The sequence below is a fragment of the Melozone crissalis genome, unplaced genomic scaffold, assembly GCF_028551555.1.
Source record: "Melozone crissalis strain CALT ecotype California unplaced genomic scaffold, PUWL_Pcris_2 ptg000018l_1, whole genome shotgun sequence".
Taxonomy (NCBI): Eukaryota; Metazoa; Chordata; class Aves; order Passeriformes; family Passerellidae; genus Melozone; species Melozone crissalis.
Window position 1 is genome coordinate 44,882,760 of NW_026535796.1, and position 15,943 is coordinate 44,898,702.

Below are 15,943 nucleotides of genomic sequence, written 5' to 3' on the forward strand. Positions count from 1 at the left end.
TCAAAAAAAAAAAATCAAATTCCTGCTTTTTATTTGATGTAAAGAAATGTAAGTGTGAAGTGGGTATAAACAGGTATATGCACTTACTTGGGTGCAGAAATACACAGAGTATCACTGAGCTACAAGCAGATAGCTTCAGTTTCACAGAACAGATGTGTGGATGTCTCTTTGAGACATTCAAGGGAAAGTGTTTTCTGAGCTCAGCAGCACTCCTACTGCAGGGCACGAGGCCAGCATTGCAGTGCCCCTGTCTCTGCTGGGACAGCACCTGGCAAACTGGTACTGGAGTGAAACAATTCATGTCCTCATTAAAACCAAATTCAGGAAAATGTCTTTGCAATATAAACCATATCTTTAGTTGTTGTGTTTTGATTTCCACTCTCAGCTTCTTTGGAGCATCAGCTGTCTGAATGCCCATGCAGTGGTGAGGTGCCAGCTTCTCAGGATGGTCTGTGCTCTTGATTTTAATGAGATTCTGATGGTATTTGGTGTTTTTCTTAAAGCTCCAGCACTGCCTAGAGGCACAAGATTATGAGCTAATCTTCACCTTTATTGAAAAGTTTCAATCCTGGATGTTCAAGAAAACAGGCTTGATGCACATTCTGAAAAACAATCAAGAAGAGGAGGGAACATAAGTGCTTGGGGGTTTGTTTACTTGCTACTGATTATTGTGGGGTTAATTCACTTTATTTTGTTTTTTTAAGCTAATCTCATCGTCCTGAATTTTATAGATTACTTTTTTACTTCTGACACTGATTGATGACATCTCCCATCATCTTTCCTGAGTGTGTTTATAAAGCCACCAATATTGAAATTACACCCTTAGAAATTCAATGATGTCTTCTTTTTTATTTCCTTTTGGTAATGATAAAAAAGTAAAATTACTCTTCCTATACTTTTCTATGCACATAACATTTTTCTCAGAGTCAGAGGCAGCTCCCCTAACAAAAGCAGCAGTCATCAATTAATTGGATGCCTACTTATCATGAAACTGCCTGTGGAAACAAGGCTGTAAATGCATCAGAGCCCCTGCCCCAGCCCTGCCAAGGAGGGAGGTGGGAGCAATCCCACCTGGAGCTGCCTGGCAGGTGCTGCCTCACCCACCTCGACCTCAGCAATGCATAATTGAGCCATCACTGAATGAGTTCCCTTTTGCTCAGAGCTCAGCTCAGTAAACAGAGCCCCCCTGGGATGCTCGAGTTCCATCTTTTTCTGTCCTGCATGGAGGTTTCCTGCATTCAGTGTTGTATTTGCTGGGACCCCCATGGCAGGAAGGAAGGAAAGATGAATCTGACTCCATGTTCTCAGAAGGCTAATTTATTATTTTATGATACTATATTATATTAAAGAATACTAAATGATACTAAAGAAAACAGAAAGGATACTTGCAGAATGCTAAAAAGATAATAATGAAAACTCATGACTCTCTCCAGAGTCCTGACACAGCTTGGCATTGATTGGCCAGTGAGTGAAAACACTCACACTAAAAAGCAATGAAACAATCACCTGTTGGATAAACAATCGCCAAACACATTTCACATGAGCAAAACACAGGAGAAGCAAATGAGATAATATTGTTTTCCTTTTTCTCTGAGGCTTCTCAGCTTCCCAGGAGAAAAATCCTGAGCAAAGGGATTTTTCAGAAAATGTGAATGTGACAATTCACCTTGCCAGAATTTCTCTCTGTGTGTTGGAGAGCCAGCACTGCACAGGTCCTGGCGCTGGGGCCTGAGCCAGGTGGGTGTGCAGCCACCTCCTTGCCTGGGGCTGCCATCCTCACGGCCAGGTGCTCAAAGCCCTTCCTCTGGAAGTGGGGAACCAAGGTTCAGCCACTTCCCCTGCCCAGGCAGAACTGCAGCTTTCCTTGCTCACCTTCTCCCACCCCAAAACCCTCATGCTATTCTAGATCAGTGTGTGTTTTGGGCTTCCTGTCAGAGCTGAGCTGCTGGGAGGAAAATAATTTCCAGTTCTCACACAGTTCCTATATTTTATGTTGGTCAGATAAAATGCAGGGAGTCCCATACCTGAACACATGGGCTCCCATCCCTGTTGGTTGTCCGAACTATGGGGATGCAGTCCCACCACTCCAGGCTGCATTTTGGGGGAGATGCTGCCCCAAATGGCCATGGAGCCACCTCACTGGGAAAGGTTTCCTGTTTGCACAGTCACCTATGTGTATTTTTAAATTTTGTTTAAAGCTGGTTGTGCTGTTTCTCATCTGAGAGGTAACCCAAGCTGTGCTGCTGAGCTGAGATAAATGCAGCCAAGCCATGTCCTTCACATATTTACTGTGACCCCTGCTGTCAGAGTGGAGTTGTTTGCAGCAGGAGCTGCTTTAGCACTGTCTCATCTGTATTGCATGCAGGAGGAAAAAACAAGTTTCCTCCACCAGCTCAACCAAGACACAAGCGTGGAAAACTGCCAAATGCTGTGCCAGTGCCATGATGAATGAATAGTCAGGATCAAATAAATGCCTTCATATTTTATGCAAAATAATGGAATTACCAGCTTTAGCGTTTGAGTTAAAAGTTTCATGTTGGTGTGTCAGTAGCACCTTCTGGTGAATTGAAGATAGTTTCTTTCTCATCATCTTCCAGCACTGGATCTTTGCACAGCCTTTTTGTTTGGTAACTCCCCTCTGGCTCTCATGTCTTCCATCCTGTCCAGTGCACAAGCACAGCTGTGTGGTTCTGCATGTGGGGACCCTTGCAATTCCCTCTGTTGATTTTTCCTAAAAAAAAAAAACAGGAAGAAAAGGACTGTGCACATCATAAGCACCTGTGCATAAGTCCTTGAAGAGGTGTAAGCAAGGGCAGGGCATTCCCATGTTAAATACAAGGCTTGTTTTTCCAGCTCTGTCACTGTCCTTAAATCTTATCTGCATCAGAAAGTTCAGCATTGAATGTTAAATCAGTTTTTAGTTCAAATGAACAGACTTTATACAGACCCCCTGTGCTCACACCCTTATTTTACTTTAGGCAGCACCTTTTTCATGTTAGATTAAAGTAATCTCGAGGTAAAAGATAAAAGCAAAGCAGTTGCAATCCTGGGAATGGTGCTTTTAATAGCTTCTAAGACAGGAATTTCTAGAATCCAGCTGAGAGTTGGTACCTGATAGGCACTGTTCCTTGTCCAGTGTGATATAAAGTAAATTCAGGTTATGTAAAGCATTGCTGGGGATGATTTTAAGAGGATGTGTTTTACTTTGCTCTGCCACAGACTTACAGCACTGTTGGTCACCAAGGAACAAGGAAGGGAAGTAGAGAAGGTTTTCTGGCACAGAGTTGGAAATGCTCCTTTCCCTGCACTCTGCTTGCCTCAGGTCAAACCAAATTTGGTCTGCATCAGAATAAGAATGCCTTAGGTGACCTTTTACATGGTTTTGACTGTGTCAGTACCAAATCTCACCTGTAGGTAAATTGATGCAACCAAATTTTATTTGCGCAGACACCACCTGGGTGTAATCAAGTCGCTTCTGCCTCATGGCTTAATTAAGGCTGATAAAGTTCTTTGCAGTTCTCAGAGGAGAAGTTTGGTCCATGTGTAAATGATGTCATAGAAGGTATTTAATGTACTCTGTTAAAACACTGCTGAGGCACCCAGCCTGTGAGTAACACTCTCTGAAACTCTATTTCCAGTTAATGTTTAATAGGGGCGAGGCAAACTGCCTGAAAGCATTCTCTGTGACACTGTGCTCCCTTCGTGGGGTGCTGCTGCTCATCAGACCAAACAATTAAATAAATAGGGCAGGAGATCTTTCTCCTTTTTAATGCCTTTATTAAAGGTGATCAGCTCGGGTGGGAAGAACCAACGGATCTGTGCTCACACCGCCGCTGCTTCCAGAAGTGGCACAGAGGAGGAAAATTTCAGATTTGTCCACTGCTCTGTGGGCAGAGCTGGAGGTTGTCCTAAGAGAGCATCAGGAGATTCCCCATTTTTTGGTTTGACATTCGAGGTCCTCTGTCCAGCCAACATCTTTTAGGTTAGGGTGAGGGGTAAAAAGGGTCTTAGCGGATACTAGATTCTGTTCCTCACGTCTAGACATCACTTTGATCTGTCAATTCCGTGTTGGCTCGTTGTTTTTAGGGGGTTTTGCTAGGTTTGGTGAAGGGTTTCTTCATTTGCATGCCAGCCCCGATGTCCCTTCGTCTTCATCTCTGGGTGCCATCCTCCAGAAAGCAGCAGGGGGACACTCGACAGAAGGGGGAATTCTTAACCGTCAACAACAGGTAGTTAACGAATACGACAGGTGGTTACAATAAACAGTTAGAGCTCCACACTGGCAGCAGCTAGCCCAACCTGTGAACTCTGCAACCTTTTTAAAAATGGGCAACTCTTCTACTCATAACAAACAAGGTAGGCGCAGGAGGTGTGGATCCCTGCCCGGTGTGACAGGAGTGCCATGGTGGCAGTGTGGCTCTGCCCAGCTGCAGGGAGCGGGGATCCATTATCCCTCCTCTCAGTCCTGCAGCTCGCCATGGAAAGTCAGGTCAGCCCGACCTGCCGGGTCACCCAGCCCGAGTGTGGGCACCCTGCTTTATCTACGGGCTCTATCTAGGCTAATTAGATGGGTGCTTTGTCCAGGATAATTGTCTCTGCTAATGAGTGTCAGCAGCACAGCCGGTCACCAGCACTGCTGTTCCCGCTCCAGTGTGGCTGTGCCGGGACAGCTCCAGCACGGGCAGTGCCCACCAGGCTGAGCTCCTCGGGGCAGGGGCAGGTGCTGAAGCGCCGACAGAGCCTCGGCAGCAGCAGCGGGATTGCCCAACAGCGGCGAGAGAGCTAAAATTGCAGACAGGCTGTGAATGGGGAAGTGGCGGTGGAGGGGGACACACAGCGCTTCCCGCTCTGCCTGGAGCGGGGACAGCAGCCACCGATGTCACAGCCCCACGGATGTCACAGCAGCCAGGTGTTATGAGTAAAAAAAAGGTTACCCACTTTTTTAAAAGGCTGCGGAGTTCCAAGTCGGGCTGGTTGCTGGCAGAGGAGAATTCTTTGTTAACTTCATGTTGTAGTCACCTGTTAAGAGTCGGTCATTGACTCCCCATTGTTGAAAATTCCCCTTTTTGTCAGTACCACCCTGCCTGCTGCCAGGTGGATGACCCCTCTGGACAGTGAAAGGAGGGGACATCGGAGGGCAAGTAAATGACCTCGCAGCCAGCATGCCATGGGAAAGCCACCCCACCAAACTTACCGAAAAGACCCCAAAAACAACGAGCCAATGCAGAATTAAGAGATCAAAGTGACGTCTGGACGTGAGGAACAAAGTCCAGAGCCTGCAGAGACGCTGAGACCCTTCTTTGCCCCTCGGCCTAGAGCCAGAGCCCTGAAGGTCAAAACAAAAAAGGGAACAAGGGATTTCCTGATGCTCTCATGAGGATGGAACCCCCAGCTCTGCCCACAGACCAGTGGACAAAGCTGCACAAAGCTGCACTCTTCCTCCTCCTCTTCCAAGTCACTCGTGGAAGCAGTGGTGGCATGAGCGCAGACCCGTTGATTCTCCCACCAGAGCTGATCAATTTTAATAAAAGCATTAAAAAGGAGAAAGGTCTCCTGCCCGTGTTTATTTCAGCAGCCACGGATGTCACAGCCACCCATGGATGTCACACCTCAGTCATGGTGAACCCCAAAATTGCCCTGCCCAGCTGAGTCCCAGCATGGGTTTGCACACCGGCCCAGGCTGTAGCTGAACAGGGACCATGGGATTAGCATCAGTCAGAAATGCTTCCAACAACTGATATGTTGGGGTTTTATAACAGAAAATGCCAATTTATTTGAAAGATATTGCTGTTGGAAAGAAAAGCTTTGCAGAAACTTGTAATCTGGAAAGATTTCCTCTGTTCTTGTCAGGATAAGCAGGAGTTTGTGTCACATTGTCAGAGTATAAACGATGACAGATCAGACCTGATGGCTGAACCAGAGTCTCCCATAATCCAAGTGTTGTGGAATCATCAAACAATGAGGGAGAGCTGTCTGTCTCTCTGACACCTCTTTTCCCCCAGACATCTGCTGGGGGATTGTGTGTGTTTGTTTGTGGTTTGGGGGTTTTGTATTTTTTTTGCACAAAATCATGTTTTTCTCATATGTAAAACAAAAATCTTCATTATCATGAATTGAAATCCCGTGTGTATTTCCAATTCAGCTCTGACTCTGGAGCCTTTCCTTAGCCCACCGCTGTCACCACACTGGTCCCTAAGCACCATGGAGCTGTAGGAGCTGCAAAAACCCCAAGCAGGGGCTGCTCCCATTCTGTGTAATGAATGAAAGTGTGTTAGTAGATTGGACCTGCTGTGGAAGAAGCACAAAATACCGGCTGCTCAGAGAAATAAACGAGTTTGATACTTTTTTCTAAGGGTGTGCAGTCGGCATTGCTTGCAATTGTAGCCAAGGTAAAAGAGGGAACAGAAACATTGCTTGGAGCTCGTCCAGCAGGAGAGAAGGGATGGCCTTGTTCCCGTTAGTCCGTGCCTCCCTGGCACTATTGGAAGCCAGAGCATGGGTTTTCCTTCAGGGACAGCTTTGTTCCTGGTGTTTGGCTGGTTTTTTTTGGCTGGTTCCAGACGTGGACATCTCTGTGCAGCATGCAGGAGCACATGGAAATCTCCACACCCGCACAAAGCAGTGCCCTGTGCCAGGAGTTCCCCTCGCTGTCTGCAGGGACAGCTGGGCAAGGGCAGGGTGGCTGCTGGGGTGGTTGAGTAGGAGGAGAAAAAATAAACACGGAAAACATCTGTGTGCTCCCAAAATCTGCCTTCAGCTGAATCACAAGATGCTTCTATAAAAGCGTGGTTAATTATTGCAAAGCAGCGAAGCGAGGAAACACAGACATTCGCAGAGTATCTCCTGCCTTAATTAGTTGCTAAAAATGTGGCTCGCAGCAGCTGTGGAGCTGCAAACGGGTCAGCAGCAAAACTCTTTCTCCTGGTCACTGTGCTGAGAAGAACTCTTCTCTGTGAGGCTGCTCCCAAAGGCTGGCAGGGTCAGAGGCAGCTCATGGGCAGCCAGAGAAGCATCTTCTAAGGAGGGTGGCATCACCAAGAGCACTCACTGTTCACGGCTGCTTCTGTCTGAGAAATACCGAAAAACGTGGAGGGGAATTAAGCCTAGAAATCCAGTTGGAGTGAAGCCCCTGAGCCTCGCAGCTGCCTGCTGTACGTGCACAGCAGAGCATGCATGTGCAGAGTGGAGCATGGAATTAATCCCTGCCCTCCTGGCCGTGAGCTGGGGCTGGCCAGGCTGTGAGCTGTCCCTGGCATCCTCACCTGGGGTTTCTGAGCTCCTTGCAGCACCTTAAACTCCTTTCACAGAGCCTCCTGCTGGGTGGGTCCCAAATATTTGCTAAGGTTTTCCCTGAGGCTTTCTTCCCAAAACAATCACCCGCTTCCCCACGTTCATTATTGCGTGTGATCTTTACAAAATGTGGCATTTCTGTCTAAATAGTTTGCCAAAGACCTATGATAAACAGCACTAAATTGTAAGTCGTGAGTCATTAAAGTGAACTGTCTTCACTTCATGCCCAATCATAGGATATTTTTAAATGTCAGAGCTTTTGGCTTAGTGGTTGTCACTGGCTTCATTTTTGGGAGACCCAAAATTAGAATACACAGGCCTGGTTTTCAGAAAGTTCTGCGTACCCTTACTTCAAATGTTAGTCCTTAATCACATTTCAGAAATATGCACGATTTCCTCAGGATCAGTCAATGCTCTGGAATTTCTGACTACGATGCATTTGTGCCATCTTTCCTGTTTTCACATTTTCTTAATTGATTTTCAGATAGCATTCAGCATGGTAGTAGTATATAAAGAATACAGGGATAAATATGCTTAACAATTTGAGAGTGACATATTTAGGTTTGTAAGTATTTAATTCTGATTTGCTCTTGTTGGATAACTTTTAAAAGCGAGAAGTTTTATATTTGAAAATGAAAAAATAAGGTAGGCATAAAAATTTCTTGCCCAATTGATCTTCTTCCCAGTTTATCAGGAAAACTGCTGTTGGATTTAGTAGAAGTCTTATCTGTTTAATCACAGTGAACCCCACCTCCTCAAATGAATGGAACAATCCTTGTAATAAATGCAAGACCACTTATGTTACCAACAGTTATTTTTATTTTCAAAATAATTGTTTCTTTCTGAAAATGGCATGTAGGGTCAGTGTCCTTGATTAAATGTCTGAGAACAGAGATTAAATGACCAATCAAGAGAGGAGATGTGACTTAAATGGTCACATGCATAGTCAGCGTTTTTTGGTGGATGCCAGTGAAAGCTCAGCTTGATGTGGATCCCCCAGAAACAGAAGACCACAGCATTGAAAAAAGAAAAGTCACCTTTGTAAAACCCTTGTTTAATTTTGCATCTCTTCGCACCTTCCATCAGGCAGCTTTGATGCCAGCTCAGCATCAGAGTTAGCACAAGTTAGCACAATGTGTGCTCCCAGACTCAGCGAGGCAGTTGAATTTCTGTAATACCTGGAGGATGGAGCTGAACCATGTCAAAGCCTAAAATGCATCCCAGTGCAGTGGGCTGTCCTTCTGTAGGACAGCTTTGCAACACTGAAGGCCTTCACATCACCCAGGGATTCGTGTGTAATCTACAGAAACCATGGTGCCAAGCTTCTGGACAAATCTGCTCCCACATTGAGCCCCTGGATTCTCCCAATGTACAGGAGCCCATGATTTGTCTAATATGAAAAAAAAAAAGAGCTAAAAAAATAAGCAACGAGAAGACAATAATGTTTGAGGTTTATCTGTCATACTAAGGTGGAGGAACAATCTGAGTGGCACTGTTTTTTCAAAGTCAGACACATTTACTTGCTTTCTTAATAGCATCTTCTCATTTTTGTCTGTAGGTCCAGCTGCCCAGCGCCAGATCCAGAATGGTCCATCCCCAGATGAGATGGAAGCACAGAGAAGGTGAGTTAATCAGCTGTGGCACAGTCCTGGTTTTAACTTGCATGAACATGCAGTCCTTGTTCACCAGTAAGCACTGCTCTTTTCACTTGTACATATTTTAAGCTGGTTCTGAATGTTTTCCAATTATTGTTAATGATTCTATAATGACTGTTAAATGAACCAGAGTTCACACTCTAGGTAAACTCTTTGCTAGGTAGGTGCTCAGGAGTCTTCCTGCCTCCAAAAACTATAAGGAAAGTGTAGGGAAACTCATTTCCTGCACCTTTATGGATAGCTGAGAAGGACCTGAGATTTAGTAGGGATTTACCCATGATTGGTCAGCAGTGAGGATATTTCACCTGAGATTTACTTTGGGATAGCAGAGATATCACAAAGGTCAGAGAGCCTGTGTCAGATATCACACAGGGCAGGAGATATTGCCTCTCCCACTGCCTTCCTGAAAAACCTGATCCAACTCTTCCCTTAACCAGTGGAAGTCTCATTCTGCATATGCAATTCAGGCCTCCAGTTTGGATGTATATTCTGTACATTTAAAATGTGAGCTGCTTAACTATGTTAGAATTAAAAAAATATTCTTTTTTGTTTAGAGAGGTAAAAGCCCTTTGGGTAGGTATTATTTGCCTGCTACAGGGCACATGGCCCTAGGAAAGCTCCTTTTGCTCCACTGGAGTGGAATGAGATGTGCCAGTAGATGCAGTTAGATATTACAGCATCTGCACTGGAGGACTTTCAGCTTTAATTATGCTGATGCATTCTTTAAGCACAGAGCAGCCCAATTTTAAGCCTAGGGGTTTTTTAATAAGCAGGAAGGAAATTAAGTTATGGTTTCTACCCTGCAAATTTGTCTGTTTAAAAGGTTTTTTTAGAGATCTTTACACAAATGTTTAAAGAATATGCTTTTTAGTCAGAGTGTAATTTGTCCTCTCTTGTACTTTTCTCCTTGCATACTCCTTAAGTAACCTTGTGCCAATCCCAGGCTTTATTTAGTTCAAGTGGAATAAATTTGACTTCCTAAGACTTTAAGAACTTCTCCTTTTAGCATGTGTGGGAGGGTGCATTTGGCACATGTAAACTGCTTCTGACCAAGGGCAGAAAGGGCTGGTATGAGCATCAGTGACTCCAGTGGCAGTGGCTAAACCTGCTTTGGATTTCTGCACCCTGCAACTCAATCTGTTCTGCAGCAGCTCTGATGATTTGGGGCTGTTTTACCCATATTTCTTTCCTGCTCTATCAGACTGGAATATTCCAGGTTGGTTCTCTAGATAAACCTAGAATTTCCCCCAGGTTTAATCAGGAAAATGTGTGTTCAAGTTGTTCTTCATAATCAAATTTTGCTAATAAATGCCAAGCTAAGGTAGGGGACAGTACGCTCAGGAAATTCTTACTACATGTGTTAACAAGCTATAACAATCAAGAAAGAGTTAGGGTATGTATTGAAGTAAAGATTTCTATTTATTTGCTTTAAAGTGTCATAGCTTAAATGATATCAGTTGAATCAACCAACTAAGACTTTCTCAAAAGTCATTTACCTTTGCACGCATGATCATTTTCTCAGAAACCTGCAATATTCTAGAAACTGCATGGATTGCATGTTCTGAACATTAAACCACTTTAGGATTTATCCCTGCACAGTAAAATAATGTATTTTCCTTTACCATATATTGAACTAGGTATGAAACACAGCAAATTTGTTTTGCAAATTAAAAGAGTCTTTATTTTCCACATTGGACTATTTTTTACTTTAAAAGCTCCTATTGGTATATAAATAAGACAGAATAGCTCAGCATTGCAGACTCTGGAAAGTACAAGTAAAGATGTAACAGGGAGGTGTCTTAAAATACTGTGCAAGGAGTCAAAATAGAAATGCTGCTTAGAGCTGAGCTTGCTTTACTGTACAAAGTAAAGCAAGTTGAGAAAAGAGAAAACTGCACAGTGAAGACTGGTCTAAAGATAAATGAAATTAATTAGGGGCAATTCAACCTAGAAACTGTGGAGGAAAATAGTAATAAACTTTATTACCAAATGCTATGGCAGGCTGAATTCAGAGTTGTGTTTTAATATTGTTGAGATTTTTAGTTCATATCCCTGCACTTGCCGAGGAGCCTGGCAGGCAGGCTGGTTTTCAGCTGTCAGGTTTTTGGAGGAGCGCAGGGAGGGTGGGTTTGTGGCAGGGTCAGGGCCATCCCTCCCTGCAGGAGCAGTGCAGCGAGCAAGAGCAGACTCTGCTGATGGGCCCTTGGAACTGCACATCCCTGCAGAGCTGTCCCAGCCCTCCCTGCCGGGGAGGCTCCACACGGGGCTGGAGCAGCAGTGCCGAACTGGGATGGGGTTTGCAGAGGGAGCACAGCGCTGCTGGTGCTGCTGGAGCCGCAGGGACAGCGGTGCTGGGGCTGCCAGCTGGACTGGCAGTGCCAAAACAGGCTTGGATGTGCACCTGGACAGCAGAGGCTTTGTGCAGTCAGCACCAGGACACAGATGAAGCTTTGCTATTGTTTTCATTCTGATATGCTAATATTCTACAAGTGCTTTGGGCTCCTGATCCATCAAAGATTCTGGACTGTGTCATTTTGAATATTTCCTTCTCTGGAGATGTTCAAAAGCTGTCTGGACAGAATCCTGGGGATTGTGTCCTCCAGGGGATCCTTCTTGAGCAGGGAGGTTTGACCAGATGGCCTCCAGTCCTCCCTTCCAACCTTATCCAATGTGTGATTCTATGATTTTATGTGGGATGCCCCTTACTCTTTCCTTGCAATGCTCACACACTTCAGGTTAAGAGCATGCACATTTGCTGTGCTCTCCTGTGCATTGGGCACTGCCCATTCCTTGTGCAGAGCCCTGAGGAGTTATTTTAAATGGATCAACCAGCCCCTGCAGTGTCCAGTGCATGCAGGGCCATGTCCTGGGTGTTTCCCAGTGTGTGAACTGGCACTGCTGTGGCCAGGGCGAGTGAAATCAGGCCCAGCTCCATCTCATGGGGTCAGCTGTCTCCCCAGACACACAGTGCTTCTCAGGCTATAAAGCTTTTTCTCGAAATTATAAGGAATACGTAATGATCAGGGGTTTTTTCCTTGCTGTTTTAGACAAGTGATGGAGCAACAGCAACAGCGCCAGGAATCCCTGGAAAGAAGAACCTCTACCACAGGCACGTATCAAACCAAGCAGACACAGTCTGCTCTCCCTGAATGTCTCCTCTTGCTGCTGGTGGGGTTTGTGGGGTGCTGTACAAAAGCTAGACTGCTGAAAGGGGTTATAGTTACAGTTACATTTTAAAGATTAGATTTCCAGCTAGAGACATACATGCATTTGGGCATGGTTGTGTTGTTGGGCAGGGGCTCAGGTCTGAGGCGTGCAGGTGGAGATGGGCAGGTTTTGCACTTGGCAAAACTTGTACAGCTGAGGGGCATTTTGGGTGTACCAAGGGGGCCTGGCCATGCTTCTTCCACACCCTGAGGAGAGCAGAAACCCCAGCCAGCACAAGAGTGACTCTGTGTTTCCAGAGGATGTCAGCACAAAGGGGTTGATGTGCTGCATGTGCTTAGGCACTCCCCACTGCTCTGCAGCACAAAACAAATTACAGCACAGAGGAAAATGCAGCTCTAGATGCTCTTCACAGGGGATTTTGTGATCATGAAGTCTTCTGTGAACTTAATGGAAAAAATATATATATTTAATGAGCTTACAAAAATCTTCTATAGCATATTAAGTTGCACTAAACTGAGAGAAGAGATGGCAGGAATAGTTTATAGCTATGAAGTATGGCTTTGCCTCTTTGAAAGGAGGCAGAGCAAGCCAACATGGCCATCTTGTGTTTGGGCTTTGGATTTGGGCAAGTTTTTTCAGTTAATCTGGCCACATAAGGGAAATGTTTTTCCTCAGCTGTTAAACCTTTTGACTAGAAACCAGCTCAGACACACATACACGTCTTTGGTGACAGAAAGAGTTGGACTCTTGTTTCAGCAGAGGTTAGTGTGCTGTTCTGTACAGGGAACTTAGGCAAAATCCTGCCTTGGCATCCACAAGGAATGGGACACGGGGGCTGCTGGCTGTTCCCTCTGTGCCTGCAGGGTGGCCACCTCTGTGTTCAGCCTGTCCCTTGCACCTGTCCCTGGTGCAGAGGTGATGCTCGTGATCCTGACTCAGATTCACGTGGGGTTTGGAGGAGCCTCGCTGGCACCAGAGCATGCAGCCCATCCCGAGCTGCCAGGGTTCTGCTCTGCACACCCCTCCAGTTCTGCTGAGGGCTGGAAATCCCCAAGCTGGTGCCTGCACCATCTCCTGTTGGCTTTGTTTGAGTTTCTGTTTGCGTTTACTTCACGGTTCCTTTTCCTCCGTTCCACTTTGCCTTGGTTTCGTTCCTTCCTGCGTACCCACCTTATTCTTTTGTCTTCTCTGTTCTTTTAGTTTCCACCCTCCAACCAAGCCTGTGCTCTTCCCCCTCTCATCCCCAGTCTCCTCCTCCTGCCTCTGGTCCCTGCGCTGCTCCTGCCCCTGGTGTTGTGCTGCCGCCCCTAGCTCAGGCCAGCGCTGTCTCTTCAGCACCCGCTGTCCCCGAGCCCGCTGCTGCTCAGTCCCCGTTCCTGGCCCAGGGGAGAGCCAGAGAGCCCCCGCAGTTCCTGCACAGGCACTCGGCCTCCGAGCTGCCAGCAGCCCCAGGCTCCTCCCCTCCTCCCTGCCCAAATGGCAGGGCTGTCATGCCAGGCATCCGGAGAACCTCGCTGTCTCCACCGCCTCTCCATCCTCCTCCCTTTCCCTCTCACCAGCCTCTCAGGGGCTCTTCTCTTTCCTGCTCTCCTCAGTCTTCTCCCTCTGCCACAAATGCACCATCTCTGCACAGGGGTGATGTCCCGCAGCCTCGTGGTCCCACCATCCTGCCCGTGATTCCTGTCCCCCCTGACAGGGTCAAGGCACCCACAGATAAAGCAGGATGGGAGACCTCAGCAAATGCACCCCTGAACGGCCATCCTGAGGAACAAATTGCTTTAGGCCCCCCTGGAGCCCAGGTGAAAAGTGTGGATGGGTGCTTGTTCCCACAGCTAGGAGCCGCACCCTGCTCCCCGCTGCCCACCATCGCCAGCTCCCCCAGCTCCTCCGGCCAGGCTCCCTCCCCATCCCCCCATTTGCCATCTTGTCCTGCCCAGCCGTGGTGCCAGCCCGTGTCACACTGTCTTCCATTGCCTCCCCCTCACGCTGCTGTGTCTGAGGTGGCTTTGCCCAGGAGGACCCCTCCTTACATGACATCATCAGCCATTGCCCTCTTGAGTAAGTACTGACTTTGAATGAGTTGTGACCTGTGTCACCTGTTCAAATAGCCTGGTTGGCACTGCCCCTGACCAGTAGAACAAGGGCTGAGAGACCCAAAGCTGCTGCTACTGCATGTGATTTCTGAAACTGGGGTGGAAGAATACCAAAATCACTCCAGACTAGTCCAGGGACCAGGCAAAAAGTAAGAATTACAGAACCAGGACCCTGTAGCTGGGTTGTTGCAATGCATATTCCTACTGTATTATCCCAGACTGAGATTCTTGTCATTCAGCAGAGTCAAATTGTTTCAAAGACCTTCATATAGAACCTATTTTCAGCTGGGCCAAACATAGCAGATGGTCTCTTCTGAAGCTGGAGGCCAGGTCTGCAATAGGTTTCTTGTCTGTGTAGGATATTAGTAAAGGTTGGGATTTTTACTCTTTTTGTTAAGTGGTATTTCTGTAACAAGTGAAACACAGAACATGGATTTTGTTTAAGATACCCAGAATTCCCTGTAGTTGTGCAATTTATTTAATTCAGGAAACTCTGTTCCTGGTATTCACTGCATGTATAGTTGTGGGCTTGTCACTGTAACTATTCCAGCAAACCTTTCTCATTGAAGGCAGATCAAGGGCTGGGCTTTGGGTTTGGCCACTTTGAATATGGTTTTGATTTCTCATGCCTATCTAAAATGAAGCCTGTGGAGTGAGGACAATTTGCAAGGAATGCCTATTTGCAATTCAGAGCATATGTTTTGTGACTTGGATCTATTTAGATTTATAACCACACATAATGCTAAAGTGGTGTGCCTGGAAAAGGGAGAAAACTAAGACATTTCCTTTTACTTTCTGCTAAAAGTATTACTGTAACCACTGGAGGCTCAGTCCTTCAGCTAATGCAAGTCCTTGAAATCCACTTAGTTCAATACAGTTATTTTAAACTCACATCACTCCATTATTTTGACTCAGTTCAATTTTTGCCTGAGGCTGCCCTCTAATTAGGTGGGTGTAGTTTTGCAATTACAATTAAATGTACCCACAATGAATTACTAACTATTATGTTCATGAACGAAAGAGGGCTTGAAATGTTTAAAGTATTTCTAACAGCAGCTATGGTTCATTTCAAGAATGGAATTGGGAGTGTGAAATAATGGCAGAAGTAACCACAGAAATCAGGCAATATTATAAGAAAACCTAGATAAGAGGAAAAACAAGCTGTTAATGTTAAATATGGTTTCCAAATATTTCTCAGACAAAACCCACCTGTCTTTCAAAGTAACACTGAACAGCTGAAGCTGTGAATACATACCTAGAGCAGCCTGTTCTGACAGTGTACACGGGGAAATACCCTTAGGGAGGTGTTATTTTTTCAGCTGACCTGTTACAGACAGGTGAAACACTGCAATGGAGTTACCACCATCAGCCCATCCAACGGGCTCCTGCTGAGAGGAGATTTTCAGAAGCTCAGGGTACTTGGAGCTGGAGTCTGCAACTGGCTGAGGCCACACGCCTTCTGCATGACAGAAGGGAGGATGTGTCACTGTAGCCCACAACTCTCCTGAATGCTGGTGTCAACCAAAGTCCGTGGAGTTTATTATCTCCATAAAGAAAGCTGTGGGAGAAGGGGAAGAATGTGCCACTTATGAACTGGGAAGCGTTGTCTGTGTTCTGATTCTGACACAGAATGAAACACTAGCCCAGCCAGGGAGAAGAGGAGGGAGAAGACTGCCAGTGACAGGGTCTCTCAGGAGCACACGACTGTAGCTGGCTGACCATTGATACAAGCACCTC

At 46.1% G+C, this 15,943-nt stretch overlaps 1 protein-coding gene across 5 annotated transcripts in view; it reads left to right on the forward strand.

The window, feature by feature from the left end:
- EVL (Enah/Vasp-like) overlaps positions 1-15,943 on the forward strand; it is a 147,375-nt gene that overhangs the window by 119,396 nt on the left and 12,036 nt on the right. For all 5 annotated transcript variants that reach the window (XM_054275623.1, XM_054275624.1, XM_054275621.1 and 2 more), the window contains exons 4-5: positions 8,849-8,912; positions 11,993-12,054. In XM_054275623.1, the coding sequence (XP_054131598.1) occupies positions 8,849-8,912; positions 11,993-12,054 (126 nt within the window). The remainder of the gene's footprint in view (positions 1-8,848; positions 8,913-11,992; positions 12,055-15,943) is intronic.